Source organism: Hyperolius riggenbachi, chromosome 6 (assembly GCF_040937935.1).
Source record: "Hyperolius riggenbachi isolate aHypRig1 chromosome 6, aHypRig1.pri, whole genome shotgun sequence".
Lineage (NCBI taxonomy): Eukaryota > Metazoa > Chordata > Amphibia > Anura > Hyperoliidae > Hyperolius > Hyperolius riggenbachi.
The window spans coordinates 3891435-3914273 of NC_090651.1; the positions used below are offsets into that span (position 1 = coordinate 3891435).

A 22839-nucleotide genomic window follows, 5' to 3' on the forward strand; every position below is an offset into this window, starting at 1 on the left:
GTACCCCACTCTTCTCTGTGCCTCCTACCTCAGTGTGCCCCACTCCTCTCTGTGCCCCACTCCTCTCTGTACCCCATCCTCATTATACCTCTCTCTGTACCCCCTTCTCTATCTGTGCCTCTTACCTCAGTGTACCCCATTCCTCTCTGTACCCCCTATCTGATTATACCCATCTCTGTACCCCCAGCCTCAGTATACCCCATTTCTGCCACGTCGCAGAAGCAATGATAGCCCTGTGAGGTTATCGCATTAATCATGGCGCGGTATGTCCTGGCTCCGCTGCATGTGCGTTATCAGCACACCAAGTCTGTGCACATTCATTGTCACCGAGGCATATGGCAGTTGCGCTGTGTGCCTCCCTGTACGGTCGCAGCGTGCAGCACGAAGTTCCGGGACTGTCGCGTTATGATTGCAGAATAAGCAAACCGCAACGGAATGTAGCAAGTGTGGGAGGAGCCTTACGGTGCGTCAGTGAGGACAAATGATCTGTGTAAAGAGTTTGTCAGACGTGTAATGACCGTATACAGATGTGAGGCGCTAATATTCCCGCTGTCCTTCCAGGTCACTCTCTGACGCAGTTTGTACGGCACTGCGCGGACCACTTTCTGAACAGTGAGCACAAGGAGGTCCGCATGGAGGCGGCACGCACCTGTTCCCGTCTGCTCACCCCCTCCATCCAGCTGCTTAGCGGACATGGGCACGTCAGTCAGACCGCCATCCAAGTCGTGGCGGACGTACTGAGCAAACTCCTGGTGGTGGGAATCACAGACCCAGGTAAGGCTGAGCGGCACGGACCGCCATGCTGATTTATTATTTCCTGCTCTGTCCTGTAGACCCCGATATCAGTTACTGTGCGTTGGCGTCCCTGGATGAACGCTTCCACACGCACCTGCTGTTATTTCTCTGATTTTCCTGCTCTGTCCTGTAGACCCTAATATCCGTTACTGTGTGTTGGCGTCCCTGGATGAATGCTTTGACACGCACCTGCTGTTATCGTTATTTCTCTGATTTTCCTGCTCTGTCCTGTAGACCCCGATATCTGTTACTGTGTGTTTGCTTTCTTGGATGAACGCTTCCACGTGCACCTGCTGTTGTTGTTTCTCTGATTGTTGTCCTGTAGACCCTGATATCCGTTACTGTGTGTTGGCTTCCCTGGATGAACGCTTCCACACACACCTGCTGTTATTGCTATTTCTCTGTTTTTCTTCTCTGTCCTGTAGACCCTGATATCCGTTACTGTGTGTTTGCTGCCCTGGATGAACGATTTGAAACACACATTATTCCTCTGATTTTCCTGCTCTGTCCTGTAGACCCTGATATCCGTTACTGTGTGTTGGCTTCCCTGGATGAACGATTTGACACACACATTATTCCTCTGATTTTCCTGCTCTGTCCTGTAGATCCCGATATCAGTTACTGTGCGTTGGCGTCCCTGGATGAACGCTTCCACACGCACCTGCTGTTATTTCTCTGATTTTCCTGCTCTGTCCTGTAGACCCTAATATCCGTTACTGTGTGTTGGCGTCCCTGGATGAACGCTTTGACACGCACCTGCTGTTATCGTTATTTCTCTGATTTTCCTGCTCTGTCCTGTAGACCCCGATATCTGTTACTGTGTGTTTGCTTTCCTGGATGAACGCTTCCACGTGCACCTGCTGTTGTTGTTTCTCTGATTGTTGTCCTGTAGACCCTGATATCCGTTACTGTGTGTTGGCTTCCCTGGATGAACGCTTCCACACACACCTGCTGTTATTGCTATTTCTCTGTTTTTCTTCTCTGTCCTGTAGACCCTGATATCCGTTACTGTGTGTTTGCTGCCCTGGATGAACGATTTGAAACACACATTATTCCTCTGATTTTCCTGCTCTGTCCTGTAGACCCTGATATCCGTTACTGTGTGTTGGCTTCCCTGGATGAACGATTTGACACACACATTATTCCTCTGATTTTCCTGCTCTGTCCTGTAGATCCCGATATCCGTTACTGTGTGTTGGCTTCCCTGGATGAACGCTTCGACACGCACCTGGCGCAGGCGGAGAACCTGCAGGCCTTGTTTGTGGCGCTGAACGATGAGGTATTTGAGATCCGGGAGCTTGCGATCTGTACCATCGGTCGTTTGAGCAGCATGAACCCGGCGTTCGTCATGCCTTTCCTACGCAAGATGCTCATCCAGGTAGGTGATGCTTCGCGATGTTGTGTCTTGGGATCTCTTCTATCTGCTGATCACAATGTAATCCTCTCGGATGTGTTTAGATCCTGACAGAGCTGGAGCACAGCGGGGTGGGAAGGAACAAGGAGCAGAGCGCCCGTATGCTGGGGCATCTCGTATCCAATGCACCACGTCTGATCCGCCCCTACATGGAACCCATACTGAAGGTATACTCACCTCTCCTGCTCTCTCTCTATGGCTACTTCCTCTGTCTCCCAGGCTGCTCATTATCTCAGACTCTTCTGCAAACTGAAATACTGTGTAACTTTATTTATTTTTACTTTTACTGGCACAGTTTGGGACGGCGTGGTCGGTGCTGGCACAGTTTGGGACGGCGTGGTCGGGGCCGTGCTGGCACAGTTTGGGACGGCGTTGTCGGGGCCGTGCTGGCACAGTTTGGGACGGCGTGGTCGGGGCCGTGCTGGCACAGTTTGGGACGGCGTGGTCGGGGCCGTGCTGGCACAGTTTGGGACGGCGTGGTCGGGGCCGTGCTGGCACAGTTTGGGACGGCGTGGTCGGGGCCGTGCTGGCACAGTTTTGGACGGCGTGGTCGGGGCCGTGCTGGCACAGTTTGGGACGGCGTGGTCGGGGCCGTGCTGGCACAGTTTGGGACGGCGTGGTCAGGGCCGTGCTGGCACAGTTTGGGACGGCGTGGTCGGGGCCGTGCTGGCTCAGTTTGGGACGGCGTGGTGGGGGCCGTGCTGGCACAGTTTGGGATGGCATGGTGGGGGCCGTGCTGGCACAGTGTGGGACGGCATGGTGGGGGCCGTGCTGGCACAGTTTGGGACGGCGTGGTCGGTGCCGTGCTGGCGCAGTTTGGGACGGCGTGGTCGGGGCCGTACTGGCACAGTTTGGGTCGGTGTGGCGGGTGCTGTGCTGGCGCAGTTTGGGTCGTTGTGGCGCGTGCTGCGCTAGCACAGTTTGGGATGGCGTGGTCGGGGCAGTGCTGGCACAGTTTGGGTCGGTGTGGCTGGTGCTGTGCTGGCACAGCTTGGGACAGCGTGGTCGGTGCCGTGCTGGCACAGTGTGGGACGGTGTGGTCGGTGCTGTGCTGGCGCAGTTTGGGTCGTTGTGGCGCGTGCTGCGCTAGCACAGTTTGGGATGGCGTGGTCGGGGCCGTGCTGGCACAGTTTGGGACGGCGTGGTCGGGGCCGTGCTGGCACAGTTTGGGACGGCGTGGTCGGGGCCGTGCTGGCACAGTTTGGGACGGCGTGGTCGGGGCCGTGCTGGTACAGTTTGGGTCGGTGTGGCGGGTGCTGTGCTGGCACAGCTTGGGACAGCGTGGTCGGTGCCGTTCTGACTCAGTTTGGGACGGCGTGGTCGGTGCTGTGCTGGCACAGTTTGGGACGGCGTGGTCGGGCCCATACTGGCACAGTTTGGGACGGCGTGGTCGGTGCTGTGCTGGCACAGTTTGGGACGGCGTGGTCGGGCCCATACTGGCACAGTTTGGGTCGGTGTGGCGGGTGCTGTGCTGGCACAGTTTGGGTCGTTGTGGCGGGTGCTGCGCTGGCACAGTTTGGGATGGCGTGGTCGGGGCAGTGCTGGCACAGTTTGGATCGGTGTGGCGGGTGCTGTGCTGGCACAGTTTGGGATGGCGTGGTCGGGACAGTGCTGGCACAGTTTGGGACAGCGTGGTCGGGGCAGTGCTAGCACAGTTTGCGTCGGTGTGGCGGGTGCTGTGCTGGCACGGTTTGGGTTTTTCATGTTTTTTCAGCATCTAGGTGTCATAGAAATATCTGCTTTCATAGCACGAAGAATGAATAGTGATGATATCGGCTGATTGCATTTCCAGCATGCAGATTGTGTCTCACTCTCTGATCTCTGTGTATCTCTCAGGCTCTCATCCTGAAGCTGCGAGACCCGGACCCCAACCCTGGAGTGGTGACCAATGTCCTGGCAACGATCGGAGAGCTCGCTCAGGTAGGGCTTCTGTCCATTTCCTTCCCTTAGTGGGGAGCCGTGATGTTGTGAAACCGACCGATGCATATTGTGTGTGCTCCATGTATGGTTATACAGTATATTCTGTGTATTTTGTGTGTATTCCGTGTATTGTTGTACGATATATTCCATGTATGGTTGTATGGTATATTCCATGTATTTTGTGTGTGTTCCGTGTATTGTTGTACGATATATTCCATGTATGGTTGTACGGTATATTCAATGTATATTGTGTGTATTCCATGTATTGGTTGTACAGTATATTCCGTGTATTGTTGTACGATATATTCCATGTATGGTATATTCCATGTATATTGTGTGTACGCCATGTATGGTTGTATGGTATATTCCATGTATATTGTGTGTATTCCGTGTATTGTTGTACGATATATTCCATGTATGGTTGTATGGTATATTCCATGTATATTGTGTGTACTCCATGTATGTGCTCAGTCTTGCCTCTGCTTTCTGCAGGTCAGCGGGATGGAGATGAGGAAGTGGATGGATGAGTTGTTTCCGATCATTATGGACATGTTACAGGATTCCTCTCTGCTGGCTAAGAGACAGGTCCGCACCATTACCTCACAAGCTCACTGCTAGAATGCATTGAGGCGCAGCGTCTGACTTCTGTTTTGTACTCTAGGTGGCGCTGTGGACACTGGGGCAGCTGGTTGCCAGCACGGGGTATGTAGTGGAACCGTACCGCAAGTATCCCTCTCTGCTGGAAGTGCTGCTAAACTTCCTGAAAACAGAACAGAACCAGGGAATCCGGCGAGAGGTGAGTGATGATGTCACACTCTGGGGGGAGTTCCTGTATAATGACCACATGGCCGCCCTCTTGGGGGAGTTCCTGTATAATGAGCACATGGCTACCCTCTGGGGGGAGCTCCTGTGTTGTGACCACATGGCTGCACCCTGGGGGGAGTTCCTGTATAATGACCACATGGCTGCCCTGTGGGGGGAGTTCCTGTATAATGACCACATGGCTGCCCTGTGGGGGGGAGTTCCTGTATAATGACCACATGGCTGCCCTGTGGGTGGAGTTCCTGTATAATGACCACATGGCTGCACCCTGGGGGGAGTTTCTGTATAATGACCACATGGCTGCCCTGTGGGTGGAGTTCCTGTATAATGACCACATGGCTGCACCCTGTAGGGAGTTTCTGTATAATGACCACATGGCTGCCCTGTGGGGGGAGTTCCTGTATTGACCACATGGCTGCACCCTGGGGGGAGTTTCTGTATAATGACCACATGGCTGCACCCTGGGGGGAGTTCCTGTATTGTGACCACATGGCTGCCCTGTGGGGGGAGTTCCTGTATTGTGACCACATGGCTGCCCTGTGGGTGGAGTTCCTGTATTGTGACCACATGGCTGCCCTGTGGGGGGAGTTCCTGTATAATGACCACATGGCTGCCCTGTGGGGGGACTTCCTGTATAATGACCACATGGCTGCCCTGTGGGTGGAGTTCCTGTATAATGACCACATGGCTGCACCCTGGGGGGAGTTTCTGTATAATGACCACATGGCTGCCCTGTGGGTGGAGTTCCTGTATAATGACCACATGGCTGCACCCTGGGGGGAGTTTCTGTATAATGACCACATGGCTGCCCTGTGGGGGGAGTTCCTGTATTGTGACCACATGGCTGCCCTGTGGGTGGAGTTCCTGTATTGTGACCACATGGCTGCCCTGTGGGTGGAGTTCCTGTATTGTGACCACATGGCTGCCCTGTGGGGGGAGTTCCTGTATTGTGACCACATGGCTGCCCTGTGGGTGGAGTTCCTGTATTGTGACCACATGGCTGCCCTGTGGGGGGAGTTCCTGTATAATGACCACATGGCTGCCCTGTGGGGGGACTTGTATAATGACCACATGGCTGCCCTGTGGGTGGAGTTCCTGTATAATGACCACATGGCTGCACCCTGGGGGGAGTTTCTGTATAATGACCACATGGCTGCCCTGTGGGTGGAGTTCCTGTATAATGACCACATGGCTGCACCCTGGGGGGAGTTTCTGTATAATGACCACATGGCTGCCCTGTGGGTGGAGTTCCTGTATTGTGACCACATGGCTGCCCTGTGGGTGGAGTTCCTGTATTGTGACCACATGGCTGCCCTGTGGGTGGAGTTCTTGTATTGTGACCATATGGCTGCCCTGTGGGTGGAGTTCCTGTATTGTGACCACATGGCTGCCCTGTGGGTGGAGTTCCTGTATTGTGACCACATGGGCCGCACTGAGCAATGTCCTCCTCCCGTCTTCCAGGCTATTCGGGTGCTCGGACTTCTAGGAGCTCTGGATCCATACAAGCACAAAGTGAATATTGGGATGATTGACCAGTCCAGAGATGCCTCGGCACTTAGTATGTCTGAATCGAAGACCAGCCCGGACTCTGGTAAGGATGAAGCTAGCCGTGGCTATTAGTCTAACATCTAAAGAGAATCTGTAAGGAAAAGTGCCTCCATGGAGTACTTACCTGGGGAGGCGGGCCTCTGGATCCTAATGAGGCTTTGCCCGTCCTCCTCCGTCCCTCCGTTCCAGCGCTGCCAGCCTCCGAATATCTGGGCTCCAGGATCGGGACAGTCCTGTGTCAGCCTCGCGCAGTAGTGTTTTTTCTTTGGGTTGAGGCAGAAATAGCCGAGCCTGATCGGATCCGCTCTACCGCGCAGGCACCGTACGGGCTCGTCTACTTCTGCCTGAACCTGAAGGAAAGGCGCGACTGTGCGAGGCACACACAGGATTGCTGTGATCCTGGAGCCCAGCACCGTGGGGATAGCTTGTGGGCAGATCTTCGGTGGCTGACCGTGCTGGGACGCAGGAGGACAGGGGAAGCTTCATTAGGATCCAGAGGTAAGTACCCCCCAGGGGCTCTTTAAGAACCTCTTTAGTGCCAGGTGGTGCCAGTATCCCGCATCTTCACCTTGACCAGTGATAGCGGCCCCTGGACTGGAACAAGGCTAGTGTCTATGCTTTCATTGAAGCCCACCCAGCTTTGGGGACCGCTATTGCAAACTGTTCCTCATCCATCTTCGATGTTTGGTTTTCCTGGGACCCTCCGCATTATGTTATGAGCAGGGGCATGAGCAGCATTATCTGGGTGGACTCTGGAGCATCTTCTGGTCTCCCAGGTGATAAAAAGGGATGAGCCAGAAGCGGTATGCTACCGGCTTGTGTCTGAGGAGACAGTTAATGTACAAATGTACCTCCATCCTTCTGATACTTCCTCCTTCACAGCCAGACTTCTTCCATCCTCCTGATACTTCCTCCTTAACAGCCAGACTTCCTCCATCCTCCTGATACTTCCTCCTTCACAGCCAGACTTCCTCCATCCTCCTGATACTTCCTCCTTTACAGCCAGACTTCTTCCATCCTCCTGATACTTCCTCCTTCACAGCCAGACTTACTCCATCCTCCTGATACTTCCTCCTTAACAGCCAGACTTCCTCCATCCTCCTGATACTTCCTCCTTCACAGCCAGACTTCCTCCATCCTCCTGATACTTCCTCCTTTACAGCCAGACTTCTTCCATCCTCCTGATACTTCCTCCTTTACAGCCAGACTTACTCCATCCTCCTGATACTTCCTCCTTAACAGCCAGACTTCCTCCATCCTCCTGATACTTCCTCCTTCACAGCCAGACTTCCTCCATCCTCCTGATACTTCCTCCTTTACAGCCAGACTTCTTCCATCCTCCTGATACTTCCTCCTTTACAGCCAGACTTACTCCATCCTCCTGATACTTCCTCCTTAACAGCCAGACTTCCTCCATCCTCCTGATACTTCCTCCTTCACAGCCAGACTTCCTCCTTCACAGCCAGACTTACTCCATCCTCCTGATACTTCCTCCTTAACAGCCAGACTTCCTCCATCCTCCTGATACTTCCTCCTTCACAGCCAGACTTCCTCCATCCTCCTGATACTTCCTCCTTCACAGCCAGACTTCCTCCATCCTCCTGGTACTTCCTCCTTCACAGCCAGACCTCCTCCATCCTCCTGATACTTCCTCCTTCACACCCAGACTTCCTCCTTCACAGCCAGACTTCCTCCATCCTCCTGATACTTCCTCCTTCACAGCCAGACTTCCTCCTTCACAGCCAGACTTAAAACTAACCCTCTCTGCCACAACCCCCTCCTCACACACAAGTGGGTAATTTTGTTTCTCGCTCATCCCTACTTGTCATCCAGGAGACCTAAAGGAGAGCGACCTGTCACCTGGGAAGAACTGTGACCACACCTCTCTGTTGATAAGTCCCTCCTCCTCTAGTCTGTCAGGTGATGCATCCCTCTGTCTCCCGCCTCACTTGCACTGCACCTCTCTCTGTTCCTCTCTGCAGTCCCTCCCTCTGTCTCACACCTTCTTGGGACTGGATTAGCTGCATGCTTGTTTCTGGTGTGATTCAGACACTACTGCAGCCACATAGATCAACAGGACAGCCAGGGAACTGGTATTGTTTAACAGGAAATAAATATAGCAGCCTCCATATCCCTCTCAGTTCAGGTGCCCATTAACCATTTCAGCCCGCGGGGATTTTTCACCTTATGCATCAGAGCAATTTTCACCTCCCATTTATTCGCTAATAACTTTATCACTACTTATCACAATTTATTGATCTATATCTTTTTTTTCCGCCACTAATTAGGCTTTCTTTAGGTGGTACATTTTGCTAAGAATGATTTTTTTTATAAATGCATTTTAACAGGAATATTAACCACTTTACCACCGCAGGTGCGTATATCTCCGTCCCTTTGCACAACCTTTAACCATCAGGTGCGGAGATATACGCACCTCCCGCCGCTACGTGCACTCCCGCTCGCTCACTCGCTCGTGCACGCCGCCGCCCGCTCGCCCGGAGATCAATGAACGGGAATAACCATTCCTGTTCGTTGATCTAAGCCCGCCAGCAATGATCGGCTGCTTCTATGAGAAGCGCGCTGCTTCATTGTGAAAAAAAAAAAGTTTCCCAGCCTCCCTGAACTTCCTGCAAGCGTACTTCCTACGCTTGCAGGACGCATTCACAAAAAGTTACTGTGGCCATCTTGTGGCCAAATAGTAAAACTACACCCGAAAGCATTTTTCATATAAATATACATAGTTTTACATTATAAATTAACTCATTACCTCCCACACTCCCCAATTTTTTTTTTTTTTTTGTAATAAAAAAAAAATTACAATAAAAAACATAAATAGTTACCTTAGGGACTGAACTCTTTAAATATATGTCAAGAGGGTATAACACTGTTACTTTATAAACTACGGGCTTGTAATTAGGGATGGACACAAAACTGAAAAAAATGCACTTTTATTTCCAAATAAAATATTGGCGACAAACATTGTGATAGGGACTTAATTTAAACGGTGTAATAACCGGGACAAATATGCAAATAAATTTCATGGGTTTTAATTACAGTAGCATGCATTATTTAAAAACTATAAAGGCAGAAAACTGAAAAATTATTTTTTTCCCAAATTGTTTCCTATTTTCCCATTAAAACACATTTAGAATAAAATAATTCTTGGCATAATGTCCCACCTAAAGAAAGCCTAATTGATGGTGAAAAAACAAGATATAATTCATTTCATTGCGATAAGTAATAATAAAGTTATAGACAAATAAATGGAAGGAGCGCTGAAAGGTGAAAATTGCTCTGGTGCTGAAGGGGTAAAACCCCTCAGTGGTCAAGTGGTTAAGAAAAAATGGAAAAAACAACATTTCTTAGTTTTCAGCCATTATAGCTTTAAAATAATACATGCTACCATAGTTAAAACCTATGTATTTTATTTGCCCGTTTGTCTCGGTTATGACACTATTTAAACTTTGTCCCTATCACAATGTATGGCACCAATATTTTATTTGGAAATAAAGGTGCATTTTTTCAGCTTTGCGTCCATCACTATTTACAAGCTTATAATTTAAAAAATGTTCGTTGTATACCCCCTTCAAATGCATATTTAAAAAGTTCAGACCCTTAGGTAACTATTTTGGTTTTTTTTTTTATTTATTGCAAAAAAAATTTTCATAAAAATTTTTATTTGGGTAATTTTTTGGTGTTGGGAAATAAACAGTTAATTTTTAATGTATGTGTATGTGTAAAATGGCATGAAAAATGTATGTAGATGTAGTTTTACCATTTTGCCACAAGATGGCCACCTTGAGTTGTTTTTTTTTTCCTTGTGCTGATTGGAAGCACAAGGAGGACAGGGACATTTTTTTTTAGAAAAACTGCAGCCTCTGATTAGGGACCGTCGTTTTTTCTGCTGGCAACTTAGATCAGTGAATGGGAACCATTTTCCCGTTCACTGATCCCAGGGCTACTAAGGGACACCACGGGGGCGCGATCGTGAGGATCACGTCCGGGCAGCTGAAATCGTTAAAGAAAAACTGTAATCAAGGATTGAACTTCAGTAGTTGATGCCTCCTTTTCCATGAGAGATCTTTACCATTTCTCGAGTAGATTATTGGGGGGGGGGGGGGGGGGGGATCCTGTATGGCGGATATTTTGGTGAAACCCCTCCCACAGTGTGATGTCAGGACCACGGTCCTGACAGTTTCCTGTCTGTGAACCTCGTTGTATTGTGGGAAATAACAGCTGTTTGCAACTGCCAAGCAACCAGTATCTTGCACTTCTGTGCATTTGTATGTCTATAAAAAAACAACCTTTCAGCCTATCGCAATGTTAGGGGTTGTGGTTATGGATAATGGCAGCTGGTGCTTTCTTGTCTGCCAGTAGTAAAGATGATGCAGGCTCATTGTGGCTCAGACAATATGAACAGACTACATGGCGGATAGCAATCATTTCTTGATCTCTCTTCTATTTTTGTGACTTCTCAGGTTGCAATGTAATGATTTATTTTTCCCCCTTCGGTAACGTTCCTGTTTAAGGCGCGGTAATGCATTACGCGTGGTCTCACTTGTGTCCCCACCTGCTCTCTCTCAGCTGATTACAGCACCAGTGAGATGCTGGTGAACATGGGGAACCTCCCCTTGGATGAATTCTACCCGGCGGTGTCGGTGGTGACGCTGATGCGGATCCTGCGGGATCAGTCCCTCTCTGCGCACCACACCATGGTGGTCCAGGCCATCACCTTCATCTTCAAGTCGCTGGGACTGAAGTGTGTCCAGTTCCTGCCGCAGGTGATGCCGACGTTCCTGAGTGTCATCCGCCTCTGTGACAACAACGTGAGGGAGGTGAGTCCCGCTCTGCTGCTTCTCATAGGGAAATCACACAAATCACATTACTTGTGCTAATAACGGCTTCATATCCTCTCTCCACAGTCTCACCAGCCTTCTCCTCAAGTAAGTCTAATAAAGCGTATATATTCTGGGGGATATGGAGGATGTGTAATGACAAGAGGGGCTCCATACTGACCACAAACTGCAGCATCCTCTGATGGAGGCGGCAGCAAATGGGGAGCGACCCGCCCACAACAGGGCTGTGAAGGAATAACTCTAGTGATGGTCATGTCTACGAGAACTTATGGAGAGCCATGTGATGTTTGATCAGCTGATAGATTTTCAAAACCATGACTTCTCCTAAACCTGACCATCACTAATCAGAGACTTACATATCTTATCAAACTAACTTGCATATCCATCACCTGTCCAGACTGATCACATGCTTCTCCATGATTTCTCCTAGACATGATCATCACTAATCAGAGACTTACATATTATCCCCTGACCAGTGTGGTCAGATGATAAATATGTAAGTCTCTGATTAGTGATGGTCATGTCTAGGAGAAGTCATGGAGAAGCACGTGATCAGTCTGGTCAGGTGATAGCTATGTAAGTCTCTGATTAATGATGGTCCTATCACCTGACCACACTAATCACATGCTTCTTCATGACTTCTCCTAGACAGGACCATCTCTAATAATATGAACTGAAAGTCAAATCTGGCAATTAATTGCTACAATTTTTCTTTATTGGAATACAAGTCATGTTAGGCCTGGTGCACACCAAAAACCGCTAGCAGATCCGCAAAATGCTAGCAGATTTTGAAACGCTTTTTGTTATTTTTCTGTAGCGTTTCAGCTAGCGTTTTGCGGTTTTGTGTAGCGGTTTTGGTGTAGTAGATTTCCTGTATTGTTACAGTAAAGCTGTTACTGAACAGCTACTGTAACAAAAAACGCCTGGCAAACCGCTCTGAAGTGCCGTTTTTCAGAGCGGTTTGCGTTTTTCCTATACTTAACATTGAGGCAGAAACGCATCTGCAATCCAAAATCTGCTGCAGCCCGGGAGTATGCGTTTCTGCAAAACGCCTCCCGCTCTGGTGTGCACCAGCCCATTGAAATACATTACCCTAGCGGATCCGTACCCGCAGGCGGATCGCAAACCGCAGCGGAAACGCTCTGGTGTGCACTAGGCCTTAGTGAACATAATGGGCTTACCTAAACCATGAAGATGGAGTTTCCCTGTGTAGGTTCTGACATACGATCATTGGTTTAACATGTGTTATGCATCCATACATACAGGGTTATCAGCATATTGTCTCTGCTGGTAAATGATGACATGAGCAGGAGGTCTGATGGCGATGAGGCCAGGCTGAACATAATAGAAGTACGTGGATAGGATTGTATGGTCTGTAAATGAGCTGTACAGGGACGGGTGATAAGCTGTACAATGCTGCAGTAACGAGGAGCCTGGAGCAAAACATAACTGCCATGTACCTCCAGATGTAACAACAAGGTAATCCGTATACAGGGGAAACCGCAATATAATGTCCATGCCAGGTAATGCTGTTTCTTCAGAGACTTCAGCTAATCACAATGGGAAGTCTTCAGCTCTTGAAGGAATGACTTAATCAGACAACACAGGAAAAGACGGACAGGTGGAAGACCACGCTGATAACTGTGGGGATATCCGGAGTGCGTGGTTTAGCATGAGGATGTGGTGGGCGTGTCAGTGAGAGACCAGAATGACCAATCAAAAGTCCTTTTGGCAAAATTCAAAGAATGAAAATACCCCTCAAAAAAAACAGATGATGCCCAAGCTAGAGAAGGTAAAATACAAACCAGACCACCAGCAGCGGAGAAGCAGCCCACCAGCAGCAGAGAAGCAGCCCACCAGCGGCAGAGAAGCAGCCCACCAGCTGCAGGGAAGCAGCCCACCAGCGGCAGGGAAGCAGCCCACCAGCGGCAGGGAAGCAGCCCACCAGCGGCAGGGAAGCAGCCCACCAGCGGCAGGGAAGCAGCCCACCAGCGGCAGAGAAGCAGCCCACCAGCGGCAGAGAAGCAGCCCACCAGCGGCAGAGAAGCAGCCCACCAGCGGCAGAGAAGCAGCCCACCAGCGGCAGAGAAGCAGCCCACCAGCCGCAGAGAAGCAGCCCACCAGCCGCAGAGAAGCAGCCCACCAGCCGCAGAGAAGCAGCCCACCAGCCGCAGAGAAGCAGCCCACCAGCAGCAGAGAAGCAGCCCACCAGCAGCAGAGAAGCAGCCCACCCCCACAGACCATCAGACTTCTGTTACATTGATTACCAAATACAACCACCAACATATCGAAATCAGCCCCATCCGCCCCACACAAGGAAGGATCTCTATCTGAAGCCCCTCTTGCCTCAGAAACCAGCACTTAGGTGTCCACACATCAGGAGATTATGGGCAGATTCGACAAAAAGACACATTTATCTGTAATCTGATTATATAAATGTGTCTGTTCGTCAAAGCTGCCTATATTCTGCAGCCCAATTCCTGTCCAATTCCAGCATGAAATCTTCTGCATCGCCGTCGCCCCCGAATGTATAAATGTCCCCCCCAGTGTGTGCATTATACATTACCTGTCCTGTGGCAGCCTTCAACGCGGTGCCCGTAACCTCCGGGAGGCCTCCGTACACACCACTGACGCATAGAAGCGGACGTCAGACGCTATGCGCCAACGTTAGACACTATGCCCAAGTGGCGTGTACGGAGGCCGCCCGGAGGTTACCGACACTGCGCAGCGGCTGACACGGGACAGGTAATGTATAATGCACACACGGGGGGGGGCACATTTATACATTACGGCGGGGTGGGGTTCGTCGTCTCGTCGCTTATTCCGAAATCGGACGCCGTACCTTAGCACATCCGAGCAACCAACTTCGGCCCGACATCTTGAACCATCGACTAACCCAACCAATTTCAGCCTGAAATTGGTCGCATCGCCGATCGGGTCTGCACTTGGCGGCACCGATTTTCAACCAATTCAATAATCGAATTGGATGGTCGATTGGCCACCAAAGTCACCTGATGTATGGGCACCTTAACTGTTATGGTGGCCACTAATGATCCAATCTTTTTCATCCAATCTTACCATTTCTATCTAATACAAGGGAACTGCCTATAGTATCCAATTAAAGGGAAGGTTCAGGCACAGGCATAAAAAAAAAAATCCAAATCCACTTACCTGGGGCTTCCTCCAGCCCGTGGAAGGCCGGAGGTGCCCTCGGCGCCGCTCCGCAGGCTCCCGGTTGCCGACCCGACCTGGCCAGGCCGGCGACCAGGTCGGGCTTCTTGTGCGCTCCAATCTGCGTTTCACGCGGGCGCGATGACATCATCAGGCGTCCTCCGGGCTGTACTGCGCAGGCTCAGTAGTACTGAGCCTGCGCAGTACAGCCCGGAGGACGTCCGATGACGTCAGCGCGCACCAGTGAGACGCAGATTGGAGCGCAGAAGAAGCCCGACCTGGTCGCCGGCCTGGCCAGGTCGGGTCGGCCACCGGAGACCACCGGGAGCCTGCAGAGCGGCGCCGAGGGCACCTTCTGCCTGCCACGGGCTGGAGGAAGCCCCAGGTAAGTGGATTTGGATTTATTTTTTTTTGCCTGTGCCTGAACCTTCCCTTTAATATATTCCATCAGTTTACTCTTTTACAACATAAATCTGGTAAGATTGGATCATTAGTGGCCACCCTTAGAAGGGCCTCCAAACTACATGACACCCTTGTTTATACTGAACACTGACCAGCCCTGGTGGCCACACAATGTATTGAATCCAGGCCTGATGCCATAAAGGTCACAGTGACCTCTTTGAAGGAGATGCTTAGCTTATCCATTTCTGACTAACAAGACCACCTTCATATCCACCTCTACAGGAGTCCGACTTTCCACAAGGGCAATATTTATTGCCAAACTTCCTAAATGTCCTTACCAATCGTCCCTCCAGGGCTCCCGATCTCTGATGTACTGTGAGACCTCTTATAATGGTATTCATTTCATGCTCTGTTCCTATAGACCGGCCTCACATTATAGCTTCTTACAGGCTTTCTCTGTACATCATTATATCCCGGGACAGGGGGTGTGCGCATAGTGCTGTAAGTCACACGTATGTTAAATCGATGATCGTACGGCGGAACCTACTCAGGGAAACAGCACATTTCATGATATATTCCATGATCTGCACTAATATTTGACATATGGATTTGTTTTCAATAAAGAATTGTTTTTTTTAGAAATTCACTTGGAGATTAGAATGACATCCTTGCTGTTTTTAATATTTATTCGCTCTCTTAAAGTCCTGTATGTGGGTTGATGGCCCACGCATTTCCAGTCGCCTCCACTAGAGGGCAGTGATGTTTCTTGTACTAATACACCTGAAATAATATGCTTTGCCTCTGTGTATGTATTTCTTTCTGTGATCTTCTAGCTTTTATAGCTACATCTCTGATCCAGGTTGTTCGTTTGTCTCGATAATTGAGAGCTGGGCGGTTAGCAGTTTGAATTGTAAACAGTTCACCCATTTTTGCGGTGTAAATTGCGTTATTTTGCCTTTGCTACGTTCTGTGGTTCGGGGTTAGATTTTTTTAATCCCTGTTTCCACCAAGTACCTTTTTTATCAACTGAAAAGCCCTTCCTTGTCATCCACACAAGGGCGCAGAATCCCAATTTCATTTGCCAGGTCATTATAGCCACGGAAGGTACTGTTGCTATATAAATCCATAATAATAATGATAGTCACCTTAAAAATATTTGTATGCTAATTAAGTTGGTTTTTTTTGTGTGTTTAGTTTGTAACTGCAGAAGTGAGACTTTGTGCGGGTGTGTTCATTTCCCCTGCTCATCTGTAAAGGAGTTGGTTTTTCTTATGAATTTAGTTATAACTGCAGCATCTTCCGTTGTTTACATGCAGCAGTCTGCACAGAATCCTCATTCCTGCACACCAGCCATTCCCTGCTCTCTGCTCCTGTCAGGCCTCTTTTTCACGAACTGTTTCTAGGCAGTGAAATGCCTCTCAAACTCTCATAACTGCTCACTGCTGCCTGCTATCTGCTCGCTGCTGCCTGGTAACTGCTTGTTGCTGCCTGGTAACTGCTCACTGCTGCCTAGCAACTGCTTGCTGAGCACAAAGCTCAACAGTTGGTGGAAAAGAGGCCTTAGACACCCCGCCGCTCCTGCAGGTTTACAGGACTTAGGAAAAAATTAAATGATTCATATTTTTTATTGTCCTTCATAGCCTTATGGCGCGACTCCGCTGACTGGAGTGGGCTGTGCTTAACTGCCCCTCCCAGTGAGGAGATTTGTGAAGATAAGCTACTGTTTGCTAAGTAAAGGAGGAGGTTCCTGACCTGCAGTGCCACTCATCATGGGCAACACGTTTCCTTCCTTCTCCTCACGTGGGCAAAATATGACCCAACAATGCATAATGTTACCTACAGCCATTAACTATACTGCGATGTAAAGTACACTGCCTTTTACTTAGATTGTTATTTTGTTACAAAGGCAGGTAGGACAACTATATGTTCAGTAAGCAGTTGGGAGTTGTGTTGTTTTTAATGCCAAACAGTAATTCTATATTAGGCATCACTCAAAGCTTGAAATGAAGTCTAGGTAATTCCAGTGCATTCTGGGAAAGGTTTTCAGGAGCGTGATAGAGTGGGGGTGTGGCCTGTGTAGGAATATGAGTTTATGGGTAATGAACACATTTTTATAAAATCTCTCTTATAACTGCAGTTATACTTTATATCAGGATTCTCGGGATAATGTAAGAAGAGCTTGTGGGAAGAGTGGTTTATATTCCCCTGTGCAGAAATGGCGGATACCTCAGTGTCTGTTTCCCAGACCTCCTCTTGTCCGCAGGGCCTCCTCTTGTCCGCAGGACCTCCTCTTGTCCGCAGGACCTCCCATCCCTTATGTTGCTATTATAAGTAGTTTCTCATGTTGGTTTCTTTCCCTGGTGAGACTTGTATGCTAACATTTCCACCCTCGTGACATTCTTCTGGATCCACTCCAGGCAGACGCCAATGACAGTGGCAATTTGGGTTTAGAATCTGACTGGAATTACGAAATCGTGGACGAAAACGTATCAAACTCGTGGCGGCAGAGCAATTCCATGTATTTGCTGTTCCTGGTAGGAGCCGTATGTTGTCTCTGGTCTTCCACCTCTTCATGTCTCTATTCACCAGCACAGAACACGGTTATTACTTCCTGTCTATACTCACCATCACAGGAAGTGGTTATTACTTCCTGTCTATACTCACCATCACAGGAAGCGGTTATTACTTCCTGTCTATACTCACCATCACAGGAAGCGGTTATTCTCTCTGGTATTTGGGATGTGTGTCTGTTGCTTATTCACCTCTAACTGCAAAAAGGCTCAACAACAGATCAAACGTTTGTTTTTAAACCTCTTTTATTTGTTTGTGTTGTCTAAAAAAATACATTTTCTAGGACAACCAACTTTGTTCTTCATGGTAGGTATTACACTGCAAATTCCTAACAAAAAAAAACATTGTATAGTCATACAGGCACATGGCCAGGACCCAGGGACTGAGATTACTATATCAGGATTGGTCATACATTGTATAGTCATACAGGCACATGGCCGGGGACTGAGATTACTATATCAGGATTGGCCATACATTGTATAGTCATACAAGGCACATGGTCTGGACCCGGAGACTGAGATTACTATATCAGGATTGGCCATACATTGTATAGTCATACAGGCACATGGTCTGGACCTGGGGACTGAGATTACTATATCAGGATTGGCCATACATTGTATAGTCATACAGGCACATGGCCGGGACCCGGGGACTGAGATTACTATATCAGGATTGGTCATACATTGTATAGTCATACAGGCACATGGCCGGGACCTGGGGACTGAGATTACTATATCAGGATTGGCCATACATTGTATAGTCATACAGGCACATGGCCGGGACCCGGGGACTGAGATTACTATATCAGGATTGGCCATACATTGTATAGTCATACAGGCACATGGCCGGGACCCGGGGACTGAGATTACTATATCAGGATTGGCCATACATTGTATAGTCATACAGGCACATGGCCGGGACCCGGGGACTGAGATTACTATATCAGGATTGGCCATACATTGTATAGTCATACAGGCACATTGCCAGGGACCCGGGGACTGAGATTACTATATCAGAATTGGCCATACATTGTATAGTCATACAGGCACATGGCCAGGACCCGGGGACTGAGATTACTATATCAGGATTGGCCATACATTTTATAGTCATACAGGCACATGGCCAGGACCCGGGGACTGAGATTACTATATCAGGATTGGCCATACATTTTATAGTCATACAGGCACATGGCCAGGACCCAGGGACTGAGATTACTATATCAGGATTGGCCATACATTGTATAGTCATACAGGCACATGGCCGGGACCCGGGGACTGAGATTACTATATCAGGATTGGCCATACATTGTATAGTCATACAGGCACATGGCTGGGACCCGGGGACTGAGATTACTATATCAGGATTGGCCATACATTGTATAGTCATACAGGCACATGGCCGGGACCCAGGGACTGAGATTACTATATCAGGATTGGCCATACATTGTATAGTCATACAGGCACATGGCTGGGACCCGGGGACTGAGATTACTATATCAGGATTGGCCATACATTATATAGTCATACAGGCACATGGCCGGGACCCGGGGACTGAGATTACTATATCAGGATTGGCCATACATTTTATAGTCATACAGGCACATGAGAGGGACCCGGGGACTGAGATTACTATATCAGGATTGGCCATACATTGTATAGTCATACAGACACATGGCCAGGACCCGGGGACTGAGATTACTATATCAGGATTGGCCATACATTGTATAGTCATACAGGCACATGGCCGGGACTCGGGGACTGAGATTACTATATCAGGATTGGCCATACATTGTATAGTCATACAGGCACATGGCCGGGACCCAGGGACTGAGATTACTATATCAGGATTGGCCATACATTTTATAGTCATTCAGGCACATGGCCAGGACCCAGGGACTGAGATTACTATATCAGGATTGGCCATACATTTTATAGTCATACAGGCACATGGCCGGGACCCGGGGACTGAGATTACTATATCAGGATTGGCCATACATTTTATAGTCATACAGGCACATGAGAGGGACCCGGGGACTGAGATTACTATATCAGGATTGGCCATACATTGTATAATCATACAGGCACATGGCCGGGACCCGGGGACTGAGATTACTATATCAGGATTGGCCATATATTGTATAGTCATACAGGCACATGGCCGGGACCCGGGGACTGAGATTACTATATCAGGATTGGCCATACATTGTATAGTCATACAGGCACATGGTCAGGACCCGGGGACTGAGATTACTATATCAGGATTGGCCATACATTGTATAGTCATACAGGCACATGGCCGGGACCCGGGGACTGAGATTACTATATCAGGATTGGCCATACATTTTATAGTCATACAGGTACATGGCCGGGACCCGGGGACTGAGATTACTATATCAGGATTGGCCATACATTGTATAGTCATACAGGTACATGACCGGGACCCGGGGACTGAGATTACTATATCAGGATTGGCCATACATTGTATAGTCATACAAGCACATGGTCAGGACTCGGGGACTGAGATTACTATATCAGGATTGGCCATACATTGTATAGTCATACAGGCACATGGCTGGGACCCGGGGACTGAGATTACTATATCAGGATTGGCCATACATTGTATAGTCATACAGGCACATGGCCGGGACCCGGGGACTGAGATTACTATATCAGGATTGGTCATACATTGTATAGTCATACAGGCACATGGCCGGGGACTGAGATTACTATATCAGGATTGGCCATACATTGTATAGTCATACAAGCACATGGTCAGGACCCGGGGACTGAGATTACTATATCAGGATTGGCCATACATTGTATAGTCATACAGACACATGGCCAGGACCCGGGGACTGAGATTACTATATCAGGATTGGCCATACATTGTATAGTCATACAGGCACATGGCCGGGACCCGGGGACTGAGATTACTATATCAGGATTGGCCATACATTGTATAGTCATACAGGCACATGGCCAGGACCCAGGGACTGAGATTACTATATCAGGATTGGCCATACATTGTATAGTCATACAGGCACATGGCTGGGACCCGGGGACTGAGATTACTATATCAGGATTGGCCATACATTGTATAGTCATACAGGCACATGGCCGGGGACTGAGATTACTATATCAGGATTGGCCATACATTGTATAGTCATACAGGCACATGGCCGAGGACTGAGATTACTATATCAGGATTGGCCATACATTGTATAGTCATACAGGCACATGGCCGGGGACTGAGATTACTATATCAGGATTGGCCATACATTGTATAGTCATACAGGCACATGGGCAGGACCCGGGGACTGAGATTACTATATCAGGATTGGCCATACATTGTATAGTCATACAGGCACATGGCCGGGGACTGAGATTACTATATCAGGATTGGCCATACATTGTATAGTCATACAGGCACATGGCCAGGACCCGGGGACTGAGATTACTATATCAGGATTGGTCATACATTGTATAGTCATACAGGCACATGGCCAGGACCCGGGGACTGAGATTACTATATCAGGATTGGCCATACATTGTATAGTCATACAGGCACATGGCTGGGACCCGGGGACTGAGATTACTATATCAGGATTGGCCATACATTGTATAGTCATACAGGCACATGGCTGGGACCCGGGGACTGAGATTACTATATCAGGATTGGTCATACATTGTATAGTCATACAGGCACATGGCCGGGACCTGGGGACTGAGATTACTATATCAGGATTGGCCATACATTGTATAGTCATACAGACACATGGCCGGGACCAGGGGACTGAGATTACTATATCAGGATTGGCCATACATTGTATAGTCATACAGACACATGGCCGGGACCCGGGGACTGAGATTACTATATCAGGATTGGCCATACATTGTATAGTCATACAGGCACATGGCTGGGACCCGGGGACTGAGATTACTATATCAGGATTGGCCATACATTGTATAGTCATACAGGCACATGGCCGGGACCCGGGGACTGAGATTACTATATCAGGATTGGCCATACATTATATAGTCATACAGGCACATGGTCAGGACCCGGGGACTGAGATTACTATATCAGGATTGGCCATACATTGTATAGTCATACAGGCACATGGCTGGGACCCGGGGACTGAGATTACTATATCAGGATTGGTCATACATTGTATAGTCATACAGGCACATGGCCGGGACCCAGGGACTGAGATTACTATATCAGGATTGGCCATACATTGTATAGTCATACAGGCACATGGCCGGGACCCGGGGACTGAGATTACTATATCAGGATTGGCCATACATTGTATAGTCATACAGGCACATGGCCGGGACCCGGGGACTGAGATTACTATATCAGGATTGGCCATACATTGTATAGTCATACAGGCACATGGCCGGGACCCGGGGACTGAGATTACTATATCAGGATTGGCCATACATTGTATAGTCATACAGGCACATGGCCGGGACCCGGGGACTGAGATTACTATATCAGGATTGGCCATACATTGTATAGTCATACAGGCACATGGCTGGGACCCGGGGACTGAGATTACTATATCAGGATTGGCCATACATTGTATAGTCATACAGGCACATGGCTGGGACCCGGGGACTGAGATTACTATATCAGGATTGGCCATACATTGTATAGTCATACAGGCACATGGCTGGGACCCGGGGACTGAGATTACTATATCAGGATTGGCCATACATTGTATAGTCATACAGGCACATGGCCAGGACCCGGGGACTGAGATTACTATATCAGGATTGGCCATACATTGTATAGTCATACAGGCACATGGCTGGGACCCGGGGACTGAGATTACTATATCAGGATTGGCCATACATTGTATAGTCATACAGGCACATGGCTGGGACCCGGGGACTGAGATTACTATATCAGGATTGGCCATACATTGTATAGTCATACAGACACATGGCCAGGACCCGGGGACTGAGATTACTATATCAGGATTGGCCATACATTGTATAGTCATACAGGCACATGGTCAGGACCCGGGGACTGAGATTACTATATCAGGATTGGCCATACATTGTATAGTCATACAGGCACATGGCCGGGACCCGGGGACTGAGATTACTATATCAGGATTGGTCATACATTGTATAGTCATACAGGCACATGGCCGGGACCCGGGGACTGAGATTACTATATCAGGATTGGCCATACATTGTATAGTCATACAGGCACATGGCTGGGACCCGGGGACTGAGATTACTATATCAGGATTGGCCATACATTGTATAGTCATACAGGCACATGGCCAGGAACCGGGGACTGAGATTACTATATCAGGATTGGCCATAC

At 48.8% G+C, this 22839-nt stretch overlaps 1 protein-coding gene across 6 annotated transcripts in view; it reads left to right on the forward strand.

Moving 5' to 3' along the window:
- MTOR (mechanistic target of rapamycin kinase) overlaps positions 1–22839 on the forward strand; it is a 347943-nt gene that overhangs the window by 118962 nt on the left and 206142 nt on the right. For all 6 annotated transcript variants that reach the window (XM_068238758.1, XM_068238761.1, XM_068238762.1 and 3 more), the window contains 9 exons: positions 562–774; positions 1968–2173; positions 2254–2376; positions 4046–4129; positions 4622–4714; positions 4791–4925; positions 6413–6542; positions 11084–11334; positions 11422–11442. In XM_068238758.1, coding sequence (XP_068094859.1) covers positions 562–774; positions 1968–2173; positions 2254–2376; positions 4046–4129; positions 4622–4714; positions 4791–4925; positions 6413–6542; positions 11084–11334; positions 11422–11442 — 1256 coding nt within the window. The remainder of the gene's footprint in view (positions 1–561; positions 775–1967; positions 2174–2253; positions 2377–4045; positions 4130–4621; positions 4715–4790; positions 4926–6412; positions 6543–11083; positions 11335–11421; positions 11443–22839) is intronic.